The following is a 14,296-nucleotide window of genomic DNA, read 5'->3' on the forward strand; positions in this document are numbered from 1 at the left end:
GAGGGACTGGATGTGGCTCAGTGGTAGAGTTCCTGCCTAGAATCCTCCAGTGAGGGGCTCTGCACATAGCCTATAAAGAGGCACCTTCTATTCTAATATGAGTTGTGTACTCAGAGTGAAAAAGAGTGTAGTTGGGACCCTTTGGGATGCTCATAGCAAGGGGAGAGTACTTTTATCTCAGAAGGCCCTGAGCCTGTTTTGTGGATGGAGAAGTAGAGGCTTAAGGCTCATGATGCTCCTGTCAGTATTTGGCTAAGCTGGAGCAGTGACCCAGTGCCTTGGTAGGTACTATAGGACTGCAGCTTTTCTCTATTTTTTCAGGGATATGCTTCCTGGAATACAGCTGAGCTTGCCATGTAAACTTGGTCAGGGCCATGTGAGATGCTGGTGGGAGAGGCTAGCATTGAGGAGGGTAGCAGGCTGGAGCAGGCCCTGTTTTTCCCACTAATTGAGAATAGGAAGCTATGTCACATGATGCCCCACAATGGCAAACAGGCACTATGTAGTATATTTTATGAGACTCACAGGTCTCAGAGAAGAAATGGGAGGCAGGATACCACTGGCTGAGGTGGGTGTCCCAGAGCTGGATGAAAGCTTGAGTCCAGTGCTTGGTCCTCAGAAAAGTTGAGGGGCCAGCCACAGACCAGCCACAGTTTTAAGGCATCTTCAGAGACTGGAATTTTCAGCTAGCTGAAGAAAACAGGAGTTCTGTGGCTTTGGAGGCAGACCCCACACAGGCCTTATCAGGACCCTTGTACCACTCCAGATTCACTGGGTTAGAGCCCCTGGCTCTGCAGCTTGGTTATCAGGAGAGGGCATGGTGCTCTGGGCCAACTCCACCTGGCCTGAGCTGCTTGGCTGAGAACAGTTTCCTAACACTTGCTCAGAGAAGCCAATGATCTTCCAGGGGCTCTATGTCTGATGGGGGTGACACAGAGGTCCCTGACACAATGTAATGAGGCAGACACAGAGGAGACCTACTGAGTCTGGTGGAGGAGACACAGATGACCTTGACCCAATCTGATGGGAAGACACAGAGAGCTCTGACCCAGCCAGGTGGGGGAGACAAACAGTCCAAAGTCAATCACATGTGAGGATCCGACACCATGGATGTCCACAGAGGGTGGTTACATCCCATTTCACTTATTAATGGTGCCTTAGGCAAGGAATGGAAACTGTATGATAAGTTGAGGTACTGTGTCTAGTGTCTGGGTACACTGGGTCTGAAGGGGACCAAGTGGCAAATGATGCCAGTCTGGAGCTGACCACTCAGATGGATTCATAGTCCTGATCCATTAATGTTCATAAAAACCTAAGCATTAAGCCAGGTGTGGTGGCTCATGTGTATAATCCTAACACTCAGAAAGTGGATGAGGAACTCAAGGTCATTCTCAGCTGCATATTGAGTTTGATGTCATCTAGGGCTACATGAAACTCTTTCTAAATCAAACCAAACAAAGAAAAAAACCCAAACCTGTAGCCATTAGTGCTTATCAGCCAGCTTCTCCCATATGCTGTGGGAAAACACACACCTCGGACCCCATGAGTGGTGGGGCTTCCCAGGTCCACAGACAGTGAGTGAGAGGAGTAGCATGAGAGGAAAGGGGTCTGGATAAGAGTTGTTAGGTCACTGCTGTAATCACAGATCCCAGGAAACCTTAGACAAGCACCTTCCTCTCTCTGGGCCTCAGTTTTCCCAGTAATGCAATGAAGATCTTGTCTTAATAGGCTCATATTGGACATCAGAATCTTTTCTTCTTTTTCACTCTTCTTTTGTTCTTGTTCTTGTGTTGAGTATAGAACCCAGTGCCTTGCCCAAATAGTCAAGTATTCTACCATGCCCCAGTTCCTCACTGGGGGATTCTGAGCAGGCTGAGACACACCCTTAACCCCTCACTGATAGATACTAAACAAGCCTTCTGCTGCTGAGTCATGGCCACATGTCTCACTGGAGTATTTTAGGCAGACGCTCTGCTACTGAATCACCCTCAGCCCCTCACTGGAAGATTCTAGCAAGCACTCTAGTACCACTGGTGCTGGAGGACACCCTAAGTGCACTGCATCTGGCTCAACTCTCTGATCTCTTTATCACTGAGCCTGCTGAAGCCCCACAAATCCCCCCATAGTTCCAGGGGACATCAGCCCCCTTTATTCAGGACCCAATGTAGTTCCCACTTCTGGGAGCTCTGGCAGCTGGTAGCAAATACTTTCCTGGACACCAAGGGAGACAGGTCCCATCCTGCTATGCCTTCTGTCAGGTACATTATTTATCCCTCTCTAGCCCCAGTTTCTCTCTTGATTAAAGGGACCCTAGTACTCATGCCCCAAATCTGTGAGGGGCCAAGATGGAAGGGGCTCCATCATGGGAAGGGTTTTCTATAATGCCCTTGGCCTCAAATGGTATCTTGTAGTCTAGGAAGTGCTGGATAGATGTCATTCAAAAATGACAGGGAATAAAGAACAAGGCCTAGTGGTTCAGGCCTGTCATCCCAGATGCTCTGGAGACTGAAACGTGAAGATGCAAGTTCAATGCCAGCCTTGGATACATAGTGAGGCCCAAGGCCAAGTGTATAGTTTAGTAGTAGTGGAGTACCTGGCTAGGGTCCCCCAGTGATGGTTGTGGAGTCAGCTGTAGAACATTTGCCTAGTGTGTCTGAGGCCATGGGTTCTATGGGAATTTCAGAAATCCCAAGGTCATGTTAGGGCCTTGAGGTCATTCCATTTTGTCCCTCCTTAATTCTAGAAGGGAAGTTAGGGTTCCCAGGGAGGCAGGTGGTCTTAGACATCTGCCTATGTTTTTTTTATGTAAAAACAAAGGGCATTTATTCTGCAGAGTCAGCCAGCATGTGGGGGTTAACCATTCATACAAAATGTGTGCCTAGGTTTTTGTCACAGGCTTTTTATATAGAAATATATATTTATGCATGCCAAAAATGGAAAATATGCTAGTCATTTTTGTGGCACTGAAACAAATTTAGATGAACAAGCAATTTTGGAGACGAAGAATATATTTTACTTTTTGCTCACAGCGACAGTGTTTTTCAGTCCATAGTCAGCTGACTCCATTTCTTTGGTCACGGAGATGGCAAGCATGCCATTTCATGATCACAAGGAATCAAGAACTGAAGAGCTGCATGACACAGTTCCAGCCCAGCTGTCTCTTCCTTGAAGTCCAATGTGGTCCCTGTATAGAAAAATCTGTGGCTCTCTATGCTACAGATATCTATGGTTTACTGTATAATGTTTGTCTTTCTCTGTCTTTCACTTGGTGTCCCAATCTCTAAGTTTACTTTTCCAGTAAAAATTGGGTCAGTCAAGTGTTGGTGAATGTATCTGAAAGAAGCTCTGGCATAGAATTGGAAAAACAACAAAATGGGTCACAGATAACTGATTTCCCTAAAGGCCTTAAAGAAAGTCAGGCATGGAGTACAGTACACTTAGGAGGAAACAATGAACCTCCTGGAACAATTTAAATTTGTTCTATCACTAATTTTTCTAAATGGTGGCAATTGCAGAAAACTATGACACTTTACCAAACAATCCTTACAGAAAAACAACCGAAGTTATAAAGAGTTGAATTGGGGGACTAAAGTCTAAGGATTGGGGAGACATGAAAAGGAAAAATTCAAAATAAATGATTGAGGGATAAATGGATCTGTTGGATCAATGATCAACAATGATGGGAACCCCCATTTGTGGTTGTTTTGTCTCTCACCTTTAATATAGTTTTGAAAGTAGAAGTTCAGGAAATCACAAGTACTTGACCACACATACATGGGAAAATGTGAAAACAGTTAATTATTATAGGGGCCTGATGACTTTACTTGAGGTGAATAATTATGGGATTGTGTAGCAGAGAGATTCAGGTTCACTGAGATTAACTTCCAGACCAGGCACAGTTATGGAAGAAGGGATATTTATTGAAGCCTACAGATTCAGGGGAAGTTCCATAAAGGCAGAAAAGGCTGGCCTGCCTTCACAGGCCCAAGCAGAGAGAGAGAGAAGAACAAGTGTAAATGTCAAAAGCCACAACACACTTCAGGATCTCCAGCTAGGCACACTTTTCATATCTTTAGATTGAATCCTAAAACCCACCACCACACCTTAAGATCCATCCAGTGGCACTAACTCCAGCCAGGTGGCTAAAGATGCAAACTACAAACAAATAAAGAACTGATTATATTGGGGCCATCTATTCTGTTCAAACCACCACATTTGGCCCCTGGGCCCCAATAGATTTATAACCTTCACACATTGTAAATTGTACTCAGTTCAATTTTAAAGGTTCCCACAGTCTTGACCAACTTAAGATATTAAGGCCTGTAAAATCAAACAAATTAAACATTTTTAACATATAAAGGCACAGAGTAAACATTTTCAACTGGTATAAGGCATAGCAAGGACAGACTAAAACAATGCAAACTCAATCACCATCAAACAAACATCAAATTTCTGCAGTTCAAATCCAATACAATCAGAGACTGACAGTATCCAGATTTTCCAAATACACCACTCCAGCTGGGCAAAGTAGCTGGGGAACATTTTCATCTCAGGCCAACAGTGCACTGTCTGGTAGTGCTTGGATAGTCCTGGTACATCCAAAACATCTTCAGGTCTTCATGCAAACCATGGTCCATCTTCCAAAGGCTCTTTCAGCCTATCAGTGCATCAGGCCCTACCTCATGCCGCATCCCAGCAGCAGCACCTGGAAGCATGTGCAATTCACGACCACTCCTCGCATTTTTCATGCTTCTGAAACCAATACCAGGTGTGCAAGACATACCCATATTCTTAATTCACAGACAAAATAAATCATAACCTAAAAAAGCAGGTTTCTTCTCCAGTCAACTCTTTCCAAAAGTGTTTGCATTTCAATGATAGCCTTTCCTCAGGCATCCTTTCCATGGTAAAGCAATTGGACCATCTTCCTTTAAGATTGCTAATGTGTTTGACCATAGCACATTCAGTAACTTAAAACCAGTCTCAGTGCCTGTAATTTTAACTTGCTCGAGGTTTTCCAGCTTAAAATCTTAAATCCCTCAGTACAGTATCTTTAGGCAAACACATCAGTCCATTACAAATTTAACCCTGATCAAACTCTCTGGGCCTGGGCAGCAGAATGCAGCCAGCCCTTATGCCAGTAGCCCAGTTCCAGCAAAGTACTCTGCAGTCTTGCTTTTCCCCTAGAAAGCTCATAAGCCAAGCCTTGAAGTTCAATATTGTTTGCAGTTAGCATTCTCAAACTGTCATCAGAATAGTCCATAAAACTTGGATTATCACTCCAGAAGGCACCTTCAGTTGCCAACACCAAGTCTATGCCAATTCCTCCAAAACAAAGGTCCTAAAAGATCAACATCCCCATGTCAGGTACATCTCACCCCACGCCTGGTACCAAGTTCTGTAGCAGAGAGATTCAGGTTCGCTGAGATGAACTTCCAGACCAGGCACAGTTATGGAAGAAGGGATATTTATTGAAGCCTACAGATCCAGGGGAAGTTCCATAAAGGCAAAAGAAGCTGGCCTGCCTTCACAGGCCCAGGCAGAGAGAGAGAAGAACAAGAATAAAGGTCAAAAGCCACAGTACACTTTAGAAACTCCAGCTAGGCACACTTTTCATATCTTTAGATTGAATCCTAAAACCCACCACCACACCTTAAGATTCTCCCAGTGACACTTCCTCCAGCCAGGTGGCTAAAGATGCAAACTACAAACAAATGAACAACTAAATATATTGGGGCCAACTATTCTATTCAAACCATCACAGATTGTTTGATGTAAAGGAATAAGAAAAAGTTTATATGAATTCTGTGAAACTGTACCTTTCTTGAAGTTTGTTCTTACATGATGTGATCAGAAAATAAAAGACTGAGGCTAAGAGCTGTGGCAGCAGAGAAGCACAGAAACATAGAAGCAGGAAAAAACAGAGAACAGAAAATAAGACCAAAAAAAAAAAAAAAAAGGAGAAAAAGAAAAAAATAGAAACAGAGAAGCACAGAAAGATGGAAAAACTCAAGATGCCTTCAGCATTAGCCTGTCAGCTTGGACCAAAACTTGACTTTGAGTCATTATTGTACTGCTCCCTTGCACACCTCTCTTTGGGGATTCTCCTTCAAACCAGGGTTGGACTGCAGTACTTTGGGCCTGTGGAGAAGCAGAGTATCATGGTGGCAGAAAACCAGGACAGGCAAAGCTGCTCATTTCTTGGCAGCCAAGAAACAGGAAGCCAGAAAAAGGAAGAGATGAAGCCAAGTTATTCCTTCAAAGGCAAGATTCCATAGAGCACCTTTCTCAAATCTCTCCCTACCTTCCAGGGTTTTAGCAGGAGACCAGCCTAGACTATACAGTGGGGCCCTGATTAAAAAACAAAACAAGAACTTCCGGTTAAGATGGTGGCATGGGTACCATGCCAAAGCATCCTGGGGGGAAAAAGACCAAAAAAATCAGCAAAATACACACTTTTACTAAAAACTGAGGTGTATAGGAAATTGAAATGGCAGGGGAGAAATAGAAGACATCCAGAGCATACAGAGCCTGCACAAGCTGGCAAAAGTGGCCCCAGCAGCCGGGCATGGTGGCGCACACCTTTAATCCCAGTACTCAGGAGGCAGAGGTAGGAGGATCGCTGTGAGTTCGAGGCCACCCTGAGACTCCATAGTGAATTCCAGGTCAGCCTGGGCTAGAGTGAGACCCTACCTCAAAAAAAAAAAAAAAAAAAAAAGTGGCCCCAGCAGGTCCGCCAACCGAGGCAGCAGTAGCGTACCAGAGCTGCCAGTCCTGGCTCAAGCCACAGGAAAAGCCAGGTGAGGGGAGCTTCCACTCACACCGGAGCTCTCCACAACTCAAGAAACATGAAGGGAGAGTGGCAGTGAACAACAGAGAAGCAGACCACGAGGTAGAAGAACACATGAACACATGGAACAGTGAGAGAAATAGAGCAGCTGTGGCTCCCTCCCTACCCCCATCACCTGAGCCGAGCTCCAGCAAAAAGAGCAGCGGTCCCAGGACCCAGCCACGCCAACTTGAGCTGACAGCAGGACCCAAGCAGGAGCAGGGTCCGGCAGCAACATCAGCAGCTCCGGCACCAGCAATAGCAGCCCCAGCAGTGGCGGATCCAGTAGCAGCAGCTTCAGAGGCAGCAGATGCAGATCCAGCAGTGGCACCTTCAGAGGCAGCAGTGGTGGAACCAGCAGTGGCAGCTACAGCAGCACCAGCTTCAGCAGCAGTGGCGAAAGACCCAGCAGCGGCACCTTTAGAAGCAGTGGCAACAGATCCAGCAGTGGCAGCTTCAGCAGCATCAGTAGCGGTTCCAGCAGTGGGGGTGCAGATCTGCAGGGCCACAGTTGCCAGCCTGGGTTTGCCCCGCAGGAAAAGCCAGTGCCCAGCTCCAGAAAACAGGACTGCAGCCCAACAACCCAGCCAGCAACTTGTCTGAGACCAAAATCATCCAAATAGGTAACTGGGATTGATTGCACCAGGGAAGGGTCTCACTTGGTAACAAGCTGACTTGGATCCCTCAACAGACCAGAAATATTAACCTCTTTGTTGATAGAGGATCTGGTTGTTATAATAACTACTCTTGCATAAATATTCGGTGCTGATTTTGATTGAATGTGTACAGTGTTTAGTTAACTTTTAGAATCTACCTGTATTTTATTCCACTCAGCCTACTTGAATACTCCCATAGCAGGGAAACTCAACCCCTAGGAACACCTTTGTAGATACTCTGAGAGCCTTAAGAGCCACACCTAACAACTTAAGCTCCTATCCTGAAGATATATAAAATCAAATCAATTAACACTGCTTAGAATACCTAGCTAGCTAGAAAATACAAGCATTAACTTAATCCAAGATGGAAAAATATATACATTATTACACAAGAAACACTAAAAAGCAATACAATATAAGTCCATCTAAAAGTATTAATGCATCAGAAATGACCTCCAGTGACAACAAGTTAGAGGAAATGCCTGAGAAAGATTTCAAAAGAATGACTGTAAATATGTTCAAAGAAGTCAGAGAACAAGTCAAAGGAGTCAAAGAGGAACTCAAAGAGGAAATCAAAGGAATCACAGAAGATGCAGGACACCAATTTAATGAAATAAAGAAGGCAATACAAGACATAAATAAGGAAATAAAAATAATAAAACAGAATTACTAGCAATGAAGAACACATTTAATGAAATTAAAAACTCTGTAGAAAATCTCACCAGTAGAATGGAGGAAGGAGAGGGCAGAATATCTAAGCTAGAAGACCAGGTGGCAGATCTAATACAGGTCAACAAAGAGAAAGACAAACTTGAGTGGGAATTTCAAGATATTCGGGACACTATGAAAAGATCAAATATAAGAATTCAGGGCATAGTAGAAGGAGAAGAATTCCACTCCAAAGGCATAGTAGGTGTATGCAACAAAATCATAGAAGAAAACTTCCCCCAAATTGAGAAAGAGGTGCAAATGCAGATAGAGGAAGCCTTTAGAACAACAGCCAGACAAAACCTGGAAAGAACCTCTCCTGGCCATATTATAATCAAACTACCAAACACACAAACCAAAGAAAAAATATTGAAAGCAGTTAGAGAGAAAAGTCAAGTTACCTACAAAAGCAAGCCCATCAGGATTACAGCAGATTATTCAACACAAATTTTAAAAGCCAAGTTCTGAAAGATAACAACTGTCAACGAAGGTTACTTTATCCTGCAAAGCTATCCATTCAAATAGACAGAGAAATAAGGACATTCCATGACAAAATCAGGTTAAAGGAGTATTTGAAGACAAAAACAGCTCTACAGAAAATACTTGATAGAATTCTCCATGCTGATGAAAAGGGAAAGCACATATATAAGGAACCTGGAAAAAACAAGCAATACTCAAATACTAGTTAACACAAGAGAGCAAAGGTAGAACCGGAACCACACACACACACACACACACAAAAGAAAGGCAAACATAAATACACAACTTTCACTAATATCTCTAAAAATCAACGGCCTCAATGCCCCAACCAGAAGACATAGGTTTGCAGACTGGGTTAAAAAGCAGGATCCTACAATTTGTTGTCTCCAAGAAACTCACCTTTCTACAAAGGATAGACATTATCTTAAGGTGAAAGGTTGGAAAATGGTGTTTCAAGCAAATGGGCCTAGAAAACAAGCAGGGGTTGCTATCCTAATATCTGACAAGGTAGACTTCATTCCAACGTTAGTCAAAAAAGATAAGGAAGGTCATTTTATGTTGATTAAGGGCACACTCCAACAGGAGGACATTTACAATCCTAAACATATATGCACCTAACATGGGGGCTCCCAAATTCATCAAAGATGTTGGTGTCAGATTCCATGTTGACTCAAAACTCATCAAGGCAAAATTTCAGAGAGTACATAGAACAACACTAAGTAAAATTTCTTTTTTAAAATTTTTTGTTCATATTTATTTATTTGAGAGTGGCAGACAGACAGAGAAAGTTAGAGAGAGAGAGAGAGAGAGAGAGGGTGCACCAGGGCCTCCAGCCACTATAGACACATGCACCCCCTTGTGCAGCTGGCTAATGTGGGTCCTGGAGAATCGAGCCTGGAACCGGGGTCCTTAGGCTTCACAGGCAAGCGCTTAAGAACTAAGCCATCTCTCCAGCCCCTAAGTAAGACTTATAAGACACACACCAAGGTTCAGAAAACAGAGTGGCAGAAATGCTGTAAAAGGAACATAGTGCATAGGAATATCCTGAGGCATGCCCCAAACTAAAGAGACATACTGAAGCCTACTGAAACAAACAATGGATACCAAAAACTTCCACTTAGGAGGGTTTTCAGTGGCATGGGGGTGGCAGAATTGATATAACAGTATTACCTTTTAAAAGAGAAAATTAATTTTTAAATAAAATATGATTCCATATCATTCCCCAGATGATTTCACACTTTACATATACATCCATGTTATTGGATTTTTCCTGACTTTTTAAAAAAAATATTTTATTTTTATTTATTTATTTATTTGACAGAAAGAGGGAGAGAGTAAAAGAGAGAAAGAGAGAGGATGGGCACATCAGGGCTTCTAGCCACTGCAAACGAACTCCAGATGCTTGCGCCCCCTTGTGCATCTGGCTAACGTGGGTCCTGCGGAATCAAACCTGGGTTCTTTGGCTTTGCAGGCAAATGCTTTAACCACTAAGCCATCCCTCCAGCCTCTTTCCTGGCTTTTAATAACAGTCTTCTGTTTCAGAAAAAAAAAAGAGAGAGAGAGAGAGAGAGAGAGAGAGAGACTTTAGGAGGGAGAAACATTAACTGTTTTCTAGATTGTTTAAAATCTGCTTGGTTTCATTATTTTTAATAAAATTCTAGACATGAAACAATACCTTCCAAATATTGATTACCATGTCAAACACAGATTTTCAGATTTACATACCACATTTTCTTCTAAGTAATTGAAAACTATTAGAAATGATTTTCTAAGTGTTTAAAGTGAAAGGCCCAAGAATTCAGAAGCCCAGAAATACTATCACGCTCCAAAGGGAGCTTAAGTGGGCCCCTGCATACCTCAAACTCCAGGCTTTACTCTCTGTTGAAAGCAAGTAAAGAATCCCACTCCTCATTATATCAGAGCCCGCTCCTAATATAAAACTAGGTAAAAAGGGCATGAGATAGCCCTCAAGGATGGGAAATGAGTAATAAAGTAAAGCACTTATTTGGTTTCTGTAAATAGCCTGCACCATAAGCCTTAATAGCCCACAATGTAAGCCTTAGTAGCCTGCACCATAAGCTGTAGCAGCCTGCCTCAGACCACCAAGGTCATAGAAGACTGATACCACACTCTGCTACCCCACCCAAGGACCTGTGCAAATGCTGACCTCCAAGGTCATAGGAGACTGATACCACACACTGCTACTCCCACCCAAGGACCTGTGCAAATGCTGACCACCAAGGTCATAAGAGACTGATTGGTCCATGAGGGGCTTGAACAAATTAAACTAATTGGCTTAGAAACTATGGGGTGGCACAAACTGACTGGCTCACACCCCGCGGGTTCCTGATATTAAAAAAATGATTGGTCTAATACACAGGCTTTGTTAGAAACCCTATAAAAACTGTCCCATTCCTGCATTCGGGGCTCTTCAGTCCTCTACCCCTGTGCGGTGTACGACTGTCAGCCCCAGCGTGCTTGGAATAAAATCCTCTTGCAGTTTGCATCAAGACCGCTTCTCATGAGTGATTTGGGGTGTCGCCATAACCGGGCAGAGCGTGGCATCCTCGTTTTGGGGGTCTTACAAAAGCACTTAATTCATAGTCATTTTTCTATGTACATGGTAAAACAAAGGAAGTAGTTGATAAAATATTTTGATTCTGCTTTTGGAATAATAGAAAGTTTTGTGAAATATTGACCTAGTGTATATCTTAGAATGCAAATTTAATAAAGTATATATACACATATAAAATTTAAAAATATTTTGATTCTGTGGATGGAATACTTCATTTAAAGCTATGATCATTGTTTCTATTGAAGTAAGTAAAGTGGTTATGAAAACTTCAAATGAGTAATGCCATTTTACATAGATCTGACACAGTAAAAACTCTATGGTCTTTAAGTATTTGAAAACAAAAAGCTATTTTTATGTACAGGGGTGTCACAGTGTACATTTTGGAGTCAGAGGGCAATTTCAAGGTGTCTGTATTCCCTCTTGTTGAAGACAGTGTCTCTATCACAGCCTCCAGAGTTCAGGGACCATCGCACATAAAGGAGTGGAAAGAACTCTAAGTACAGGAAGGAGTGTTTTTGAATGCTGTATTCCATACAAATTGTGGGATTTTCATTTTGACATCATAGAATTTGGTAGCATCTACACATAAATTGTATACCATAAAGGCAAAAGCTATTACATCAAAATAGAAGAAGGGCTAGTCAGAAAGAAAAGAAGTCTCAGTGGAGGGTATATTGGGGAGACTAAACAGGATGTTAGAAAAGGATTATGACCAGGGTATATTGTTTATATGTATCAAAGTTGCCAATAAAAGTTTAATTTAAAAGACTTATTATCACAGACTGTTGTAAGCTTATGGGTATTTGTTCTGTCTTCCTTTCTCTCACAGATTAATATTTACCTGAAATTGTTGGCCTTTGAGAATTACATGCTATATCTGATAAAAGAAAATGAATAATTTATAGTTCAGTAGTTATTCTAAAGAGTAGATTTCAATTGTTAAGTAGCTCAGGAAATAAACAGCGTGTCAACCGGCAGGATAAAGCTAAAAAGCATTTACAGAGTTAGAGCCAGCGAAGTGTGGGCGGCGATGAGAGCCAAAGTTGCGCTTGGTTCGGCGCCGGAGGCTTGAGGCGGCTCGACGCTCCGCCCGCCTGGGCCTCCTCCAGCCCCGAAATGTGGGGGGGGGGGGCCCACGGCTCTCCCAGGCGCCCGCTCCGCCCCGGCGCCCGAGCTTTGCGAGGTGGGGTCCGCATCACTTTAGCCCTGCCCAGGGCCCTGCGGATGCCGGCCATGGTGGAGAAGGGCCCCGAGGTCTCAGGGAAGCAGCGGGGGAGGAACACCGCGGCCGCCTCCTCCTCCTCCACTGCCTCCGCCTCGGCCGGCGCCTCAGCCGGTGCCTCCGCCTCGACCACCACCGCCTGGGCCGCCGCCGCTGCCGCCCCCAATAATGGTCAGAATAAAAGTTTGGCGGCGGCTGCGCCCAATGGCAACAGTGGCAGCAACTCCTGGGAGGAAGGCAGCTCAGGCTCCTCCAGCAACGAGGAGCACGGTGGCGGCGGCATGCGGGTCGGTCCCCAGTACCAGGCGGCAGTGCCCAACTTCCACCCCGCCAAACTGGCAAGGCGCAGTCAAGAACGAGACAATCTTGGTATGTTGGTCTGGTCACCTAATCAGAATCTGTCAGAGGGAAAACTGGATGAGTACATTGCCATTGCCAAAGAGAAGCACAGCTACAACATGGAGCAGGCTCTTGGGATGCTCTTTTGGCATAAGCATAATATTGAAAAATCACTGGCTGATTTGCCCAACTTTACCCCCTTCCCAGATGAGTGGACTGTGGAAGATAAAGTCTTATTTGAACAAGCCTTTAGTTTTCATGGGAAAACTTTTCATAGAATCCAACAAATGCTTCCGGATAAATCTATAGCAAGTCTGGTGAAATTTCATTACTCTTGGAAGAAGACGAGAACTAAAATGAGTGTGATGGATCGCCATGCTGGGAAACAAAAACGGGAGCAGGAAGAGAGTGAGGATGAACTGGAAGAAACAAATGGAAGTAACCCTATTGACCTTGAGATTGATCAAAACAAGGAAAGCAAGAAGGAGGTTCCCCCTACTGAAACAGTTCCACAGGTCAAAAAAGAAAAATATAGTACTCAAGATAAAAATAGAGCAAAAAGGAAACCTCCCAAAGGAATGTTTCTTTCTCAAGAAGATGTGGAGGCCATTTCTGCCAATGCCACTGCTGCTACCACTGTGCTGAGACAGCTGGACATGGAGTTGGTCTCCATCAAACGACAGATTCAGAATATTAAGCAGATGAACAGTGCTCTTAAAGAAAAGCTTGATGGTGGAATAGAAACTTACTGGCTTCCAGAGGTCATTCAGAAATGCAGTGCACGTTGGACCACAGAAGAGCAACTTCTCCCTGTACAAGCCATCAGGAAATATGGCCGAGATTTTCAAGCAATCTCAGATGTGATTGGGAACAAGTCAGTGGTACAAGTGAAAAACTTTTTTGTAAATTATCAACGTCGCTTCAACATAGATGAAGTTTTACAAGAATGGGAGGCTGAGCATGGTAAGGAAAAACCAATGGGCCCAGTAACCAGAAGCCTGTCAAGTCCCCAGATAGTTCTATCAAGATACCTGAGGAGGAAGATGAGGCTGCTTCTGTCCTCGACGTCAGATACACACCTGCCTCCTGAGGACTGCAGGTAGCTTTGAACACTTGTGTGGACTACATATTCTCCAGGACATCAGGTATAACAGGACAGCACCTAGCCATCTGCATCACATCTCTGTGGACAAGCAGCTATTACCAAAAAAGGCGTACACTTCCAGTCCTGTGCTCCATCTGCCTTAATTCTCTGCTCGTTCCTTCATGTTGGCACGACTTCCCAGAGAACTCCATTGCATCTCATTCTGCCTAAGTGCTGGGGAACCCATGGCCTGCACACCTCCCTGACTCTGGAACCTGCCCCCCACCCCAAGTTGGCTCCTCTGAGCCCCACCAGTGGCAGCTCTCCCAGTCAGCAGCTTCAGAACAGGTAGTCTTGAAAGGCCTGGCTCTGTCCCTGCATGGCCTGCAGTTTCAACTTTGTA

The 14,296-nt window shown here is 44.0% G+C and overlaps 1 protein-coding gene across 1 annotated transcript; it reads left to right on the plus strand.

Moving 5' to 3' along the window:
* Positions 1 to 12,472: 12,472 nt before the first annotated feature.
* Positions 12,473 to 14,091, plus strand: LOC123457437 (REST corepressor 1-like). Its single transcript, XM_045141351.1, is given in 2 exon segments — positions 12,473 to 13,778; positions 13,781 to 14,091. Coding segments are annotated over 2 exon segments (1,425 nt in total). The 3' UTR covers positions 13,900 to 14,091.
* Positions 14,092 to 14,296: the final 205 nt, after the last annotated feature.

The sequence above is a fragment of the Jaculus jaculus genome, unplaced genomic scaffold (genome assembly GCF_020740685.1).
Source record: "Jaculus jaculus isolate mJacJac1 unplaced genomic scaffold, mJacJac1.mat.Y.cur mat_scaffold_48_1_805434_arrow_ctg1, whole genome shotgun sequence".
NCBI classification, from domain to species: Eukaryota; Metazoa; Chordata; class Mammalia; order Rodentia; family Dipodidae; genus Jaculus; species Jaculus jaculus.